The sequence below is a fragment of the Mytilus trossulus genome, chromosome 7, assembly GCF_036588685.1.
Source record: "Mytilus trossulus isolate FHL-02 chromosome 7, PNRI_Mtr1.1.1.hap1, whole genome shotgun sequence".
Classification (NCBI taxonomy): Eukaryota; Metazoa; Mollusca; class Bivalvia; order Mytilida; family Mytilidae; genus Mytilus; species Mytilus trossulus.
Genome location: NC_086379.1, coordinates 10,204,323 through 10,211,401, shown reverse-complemented (window position 1 = coordinate 10,211,401; position 7,079 = coordinate 10,204,323). Strand labels below are relative to the sequence as shown.

Below are 7,079 nucleotides of genomic sequence, written 5' to 3'. Positions count from 1 at the left end.
CAAACTCGACTTTAACAGTCACAATTCGAACAGAACATCGACTTTAACAGTGCTTATTTGTTTTCAGGTGGGGGGGTTCGTCCGAACCCCCCGAACCCCCCCTGGCTACGGGTATGATGATACTAATTTTCTAACAAAATCTTATACATATAAGATATTGTGTATGCATACTGACTATCATGCTAAAAAAATCAAGGACAGAATCTAATCAAATATAAAGGAACAAAATTACTAAATCACAGTTACTTCTAAGTAAAAAAAAAAAAGAAATACAAAATTGAAATGTATAAATTCTGGCTCCCAAGTTACAAAAGCTTTACTTATAGATTATAATATAACATTTGTAAAAAGTTAATAAAACAACATGGTTATAGGTGTATAATAAACAACAATGTTTTTGTTCTGATTAAGGGCCAGTAATACCAAGAAGTAGTTTCTTGTAATCCCCACTTGTCTCAGAACTCACAGCGTCATGAAGAGATTTTTGGTACTTGTTTCTGTACTCATCCTTAATGTCTTGTAAATCAATCTGTAAAACAACAAATATGTGTATCAGGCAACATCCAAAGCTTGGAGTTTCGCATTTCCATGTTCAGTGACCCATAAAATTTCAATAAAAACTGTAATATGGCATAATATTTTTTAAAGTTCTTATAATAAACATGTTTAATAGATTTTAATTCTCATTTAAATTGTTTCACATTTGTAATTTTGAGTCGCTTATAGCTGACTATGTGGTATGAGCTACTTGCAGGCCATACAGTGAACTATAGCTGTTAATTTCTGTTAAAATATGAAAAAATGAAGGTTGGCAGGTAGGTGAAACTTACATAAATCAAAAGATAAATGAAATAGAGGCTCTAAAGAGCCTGTGTCGCTCACCTTGGTATATGTGAATTAAACAAAGGAAGCAGACAGTTCATGACAAAATTGTGTTTAGGTGATTGTGATGGGTTTGTACATCTTACTTTACTGAACATTCTTGCTGCTTACAATTATCTCTATCTATAATGAACTTGTCCATGTAGTTTCAGTGGAAAATGTTAGAAAAATTTACAAATTTTATGAAAATTGTTAAAAATTGATTATAAAGGACAATAACTTCTTTAAAATTACCAATTTAGGGGCAGCAACCTAACAACGAGTTGTCTGATTCATCTAAAAATTTCAGGGCAGATAGATGTTGACCAGATAAACAATTTTACCCCTGTCAGATTTGCTCTAAATGCTTTGGTTTTTTTAATTATAAGCCAAAAACTGCATTTTACCCCTATGTTCTTTTTTAAGCCGTTGCGGCCATCTTGGTTGGTTTGCCCGCTCACAAAACACAATTTTTAAACTAGATAGCCTAATAATGATTCTGGCTATGTTTGGTAAAATTTGGCCCAGCAATTTCAGAGGAGAAGATTTTTGTAAAAGTTTACTAAGATATATGAAAAATGGTTAAAAATTGACTATAAAGGGCAATAACTCCTAAAGGGGTCAACTGACCATTTTGGTCATGTTGACTTACTTTGCTGAACATTAATGCTGTGAACAGTTTATCTCCATCTATAATAATATTCAAGATAATAACCAAAAACAGTAAAATTTCCTTAAAATTACCAATTTAGGGGCAGCAACCCAACAATGGGTTGTCTGATTCATCTGAAAATTTCAGGGCAGATAGATCTTGACCTGATAAATAATTTTACCCATGTCAGATTTGCTCTAAATACTTTGGGTTTTGAGTTATAAGCCAAAAACTGCATTTTACCCCTATGTTCTATTTTTAGCCATGGCGGCCATGTTTTTTTATGAAATGGGAATTAAAACACAAACTTTATTCTAGATACCCTAGGAATCAATCAGATGAAGTTTGGTTTGAATTGGTTCAGTAGTTTCAGAGGAGAAGATTTTTGTAAAAGTTAATGATGACGGACGCAGGACGACGACGCTGGACGCCGGACGCAAAGTGATGGGAAAAGCTCACTTGGCCCTTCTGGCCCGGTGAGCTAAAAATGAACAGATTGATGCCTGATTTATATAATTCCAAGACCGTCAGTTGGTACCAGAAGCAGCGCATCTATTTTGGGTGGGCAAATATCCACTTTTTGATGGCCCCAGCTTGTCTGGCAAAACAGCCGTTGGACGTCAGAGTAATCTGGGACTACAAATACCCTAACTGTCAGAAACATCGGTATACTGTGGATTCACTAATATTCTTTGGATACCAATTTTCGTGGATATTGTGGGTACAGGTGAAACAAGAATTCAAAAGTTCAAAGAATAAAAAATAACAAATTTTCTATAAGGTTGAATCTTTCTATTACAAAACCACAAAATCAAATATCCATAAAAAGGCATGTTTTCCTCAATCCTTAAAAAAATAATTGGTACCCACGAAAATAAATGAATCCACAGTATAAATCTTCTCCTAAACTGCCAATTCCTGACTTGTTCAAATTTTATAATTCATTCAAGCTAATAGAATTCTCGCCAGACCAATCAGAACTAACTGTTAAAACAAGGAATGTGTGAAGGAGATTATAATTCATCATAAAAGCAGAAAACAGCCAAAGGCCACCAATGGGTCTTCAACACATTGATAAAACCTGACATCTGGAGATGGGTTTCAGATGGCCCCTTTACAAAAATGTGTACTAGCTCATAGAAAATGGACATCACACAAAACTCGGAAAAACATAAATGAACCATAAATGAAAAAAAACATACAAGACTCACTATAACCAGTGGTTCCTGACTTTGGACAGGAGAAAAAGTGTGGTGGGTTTAAACATTTTATGTGAGATCTCAACACTACCCCTAAACCCCTAACCAATGTAAAATAAACAAACATACAGCAATATGCACAATCAAACTCACTTTAACAGAAGTAAGAGCTCACTGTTAGAATATATAACAGCATTAAGAAACTAAGCAAAATGACAATGATAACGCAAATTAACAAAGGACGTCTAGCAGTTACTGACATGCCAACTCCAACCCTTATTTCCAATTGGAATGATCATCAACTTAAACTATGGGAAGTTCAAAGCTGGAAACTAAACATATAGCAATAATTCTCAATGTTTACCTCAGATCTTGAAACAATGACTCTGATAAGTGTAGAATCTTTTGTTCCAAATCCAGCCATTGCTTTGTGTAGTCTCTCAGCGAAGTACTGTGGTCTATTCTTAGCACAGGTAACTGTAATATAAGTATTATAAATCTATATATTGAGACAAAATAGTTTTCATCAATTATAAAAAGAAAATATTGGAAATATAATGAAATATATTTTTTTAACAAATTAATAATAAATTAAATGCATAATACAAGTTAAAAAAACCTTTTTGTTATCTGTTCTTTGGTCAGGTTATTGTTTCTTTGACATATTCCCCATTTCCATTATCAATTCATATTTCTATCATTGAATATGAAAACAAGAAGATGTGGTAAGATTGCAAATTAAACAACCATACATTGATCATTATATCTTTTTTTGTTCATTGCTGCCTCATTCATGTCTAATGAAAATGTTGAATTTTTCATAACATGCATATTGTACTCATATAAATTGATCACATACCTAAAGCTTTGAATCCGTCCTCTAAATCACCTGACATTTCACCTTTAACTGCTGATAAGATATCTTTTCCAGCCAACTGTAAAAGAAATGTTTGCATATTAATCCAAATGTTTATGTAAGAATATGGCTATAACTCCCATTATATGTCATTGGATTGCTTCTATCAAAATTGATGGAAGATATCTTTGGATTGAATGAATTCAACTGCTAATGTCAGTGTTTCACTAGTATGAATTCAACTGCTACTGTCAGTGTTTCACTAGTACAATGTATGAATTCAACCACCACTGTCAGTGTTTCACTAGTACAATGTATGAATTCAACCACCACTGTCAGTGTTTCACTAGTACAATGTATGAATTCAACTGCTACTGTCAGTGTTTCACTAGTACAATGTATAAATCACCCGCTACTGTCAGTGTTTCACTAGTACAATGTATGAATTCAACTGCTACTGTCAGTGCTTCACTAGTACAATGTATGAATTCAACTGCTACTGTCAGTGTTTCATTAGTACAATGTATGAATTCAACCACCACTGTCAGTGTTTCACTAGAACAATGTATGAATTCAACTGCTACTGTCAGTGTTTCACTAGTACAATGTATAAATTCACTAGTACAATGTATGAATTCAACTGCTACTGTCAGTGCTTCACTAGTACAATGTATGAATTCAACTGCTACTGTCAGTGTTTCACTAGTACAATGTATGAATTCAACCACCACTGTCAGTGTTTCACTAGTACAATGTATGAATTCAACCGCTACTGTCAGTGTTTCACTAGTACAATGTATGAATTCAACCACCACTGTAATTGTTTCACTAGTACAATGTATGAATTCAACCGCTACTGTCAGTGTTTCACTAGTACAATGTATGAATTCAACCACCACTGTCAGTGTTTCACTAGTACAATGTATGAATTCAACCACCACTGTCAGTGTTTCACTAGTACAATGTATGAATTCAACTGCTACTGTAGTGTTTCACTAGTACAATGTATAAATTCAACTGCTACTGTCAGTGTTTCACTAGTACAATGTATGAATTCAACTGCTACTGTCAGTGTTTCACTAGTACAATGTATGAATTCAACTGCTACTGTCAGTGTTTCACTAGTACAATGTATGAGTTCAACTGCCACTGTAATTGTTTCACTAGTACAATGTATGAATTCAACTGCTACTGTCAGTGTTTCACTAGTACAATGTATGAATTCAACCGCAACTGTCAGTGTTTCACTAGTACAATGTATGAATTCATGTGCTACTGTCAGAGTTTCACTAGTACAATGTACAATGTATGAATTCAACTGCTACTGTCAGTGTTTCACTAGTACAATGTAGTACTGTTTGAAAACAACCAAAATGGCACTGTATCTAAAAGATTCTAAGCAAATGTCTAGGAAATACTCATTTAACAAAAATCTTACAAGTATAAACATTTCAGTACACTTATGATTAATTTTAGTTATACCATTTTTTGTGAAAAGAGCCCTTGAATTTTAACATGATTTCAATGAATGTTTTCAGTTACAAATAAGAGATAAAAAACATATCTACCCTATGGTACTCCTCAAATGTGGCTCTTAGTTGATAGTAATGTCGGACAGCCATAACCTGTAGGAAGGCAGACTCATCTGTTCCAATTTTTTTAGCACCAGCTTGGTATAGTTTTTGAGCATCCTCTCTTGCAAGGTTTCTATCAATTACTGATTCAACACCCTGTGTAGCTGCCTTCTGTAACTGTTCTGGGGTTAATTCTGTTCTATTTCCCTGTGAATAAATAACATACCTTAACATTAAGAGTTCAGCTTTCTCAGAAAAGACCTTCACCTGATCGTTAGTTTCTCTTTGTATTTTGAATTTAAAGCTTTCGTCCAAAACATTCACTCTCCAAAATTGTAATTTTGTGGGTTTTTTTCAACAGATTTGTCTTTAAATTCTGATCACTTCAGCTCCTTATTTAGTTTAAATACCTGGCAAGCTGACACTAATAGACGTTTGAAATGACCACTGGTTTCATCCATAATGTCTTTCTCCAAACTTCTACCATAATCTATATAATAAACAATTAGAAAGTCACTGAAAATCAGAATATCTACCTTAATTATGTATGCATTAAGCAACCACAAAATATGAATATATAGATACAAGTAAATAAAACTGTCTTTACAGTTTGGAAATAAAATGTGAGATGGCTGATACATGTATGTTATAAGGCGGACATCAAATACAGTAAATAACAAGATTCATTAGACTCAAATAATAACATCTTATTAAAATTGACTGCAATACTAGATTTCAGAGAATTTTTCTTGATTAAAGATGAATATTTTTTTTCTTTGTGTTTTTAAGTCTAAAACAAATTAATAAAATCATTTGCTAAAAATGGAATTATTTTATCTTTCATTTTTGATTGAAAATTAAGTTTTGGCCTGATTTGGGAATATCTATATTACTAAACATGTAAAATTTACATAGTATATTAAAAACACCCATGTTCTAAGTCTGTAATTTATGACAAACTTCAAGACAACAAATTTCAAGAAAGCACAATTTCCTTGTTATACTTACAACCCATACTAAACATGTAGTACGTATCCATCAGTTTCAAATTGTTATAGATTTGCTTAAATTAATTATCAAACTGAAACTTCCAAATCAAAATCCTCTACAAACTATTATAATTATCATGTCAACACTCAACATATTGCCTCTTCACTTAAAAAGCTGCTTACTTTTTTGGTAACAAACAACAATTTCTTTGATATCTGTGTTAGGTCTTGTTAACAGTATTTCAATCAGGACAGATTCTTTTGTTCCAACACCCTGTTGAAAAACAAAATCAAAATTAAAATATACATTTGTAAAATTGGTGTCAAAGCATTATTTGAAGACAAAATACACTGAAAATATATATTATTTTGATTTATTTATGCAAATAATGCCACTTCTTGAGTGTTGCAATAATAACTTCTAGTATAACTGATATATAGACAGGGCCGTAACTAGGGTTCGAATTCAGGGGAGACAGGGGTTTGGGGCTGCCGATTGAGGCCCCATAAAGAGGGGGGTTTGGGGGGCGCAGCCCCCCGCCGATTTTTTTCTCTCAGTAAAGTTGCTAAAATGACCCGTTTTCCTTCGATTTCCTTACATTAAGAAACATCAGTATTGCTTGAACCTTGAAGCAATTTTTATGCAACAACAAGCTGAGATTCCTGTTCGGGTTGAGCCAAGGCTCCGCCTTAAAGGCCGTACTTCGACCTATAATTATTAACATTAAATAAATTGTAAACGCGGATTTTTTTCTCAATATGGCTCACAATGACCCATTTTCCTTTGTTTTCCTTACTTTGAGAAACATCAGTATTGCTGTGGAAGCATTTTTATGCAAACAATTATTATCTGTATTTAAAGATATGTTTGTTAGAAATCAAAGTGGTACATGTAAATTAAAAAAACATATAAAGCAAGATCATAGAACGCAAGATATTTTTTTTTAT

The 7,079-nt window shown here is 33.1% G+C and overlaps 1 protein-coding gene across 6 annotated transcripts in view; it reads right to left on the bottom strand.

Moving 5' to 3' along the window:
• Positions 1–202: 202 nt before the first annotated feature.
• The window catches only part of LOC134724614 (annexin A4-like), a 28,435-nt gene continuing 21,558 nt past the window's right edge, over positions 203–7,079 (bottom strand). For 3 of the 6 annotated variants that reach the window (XM_063587741.1, XM_063587744.1, XM_063587743.1), the window contains 6 exons: positions 6,315–6,405; positions 5,553–5,632; positions 5,137–5,349; positions 3,572–3,647; positions 3,077–3,189; positions 203–529 (listed from right to left, as the gene is read on the bottom strand). In XM_063587741.1, coding sequence (XP_063443811.1) covers positions 407–529; positions 3,077–3,189; positions 3,572–3,647; positions 5,137–5,349; positions 5,553–5,632; positions 6,315–6,405 — 696 coding nt within the window. In that variant the 3' untranslated portion in view covers positions 203–406. The remainder of the gene's footprint in view (positions 530–3,076; positions 3,190–3,571; positions 3,648–5,136; positions 5,350–5,552; positions 5,633–6,314; positions 6,406–7,079) is intronic. The other 3 variants (XM_063587745.1, XM_063587746.1, XM_063587742.1) reach the window with 2 other exon arrangements.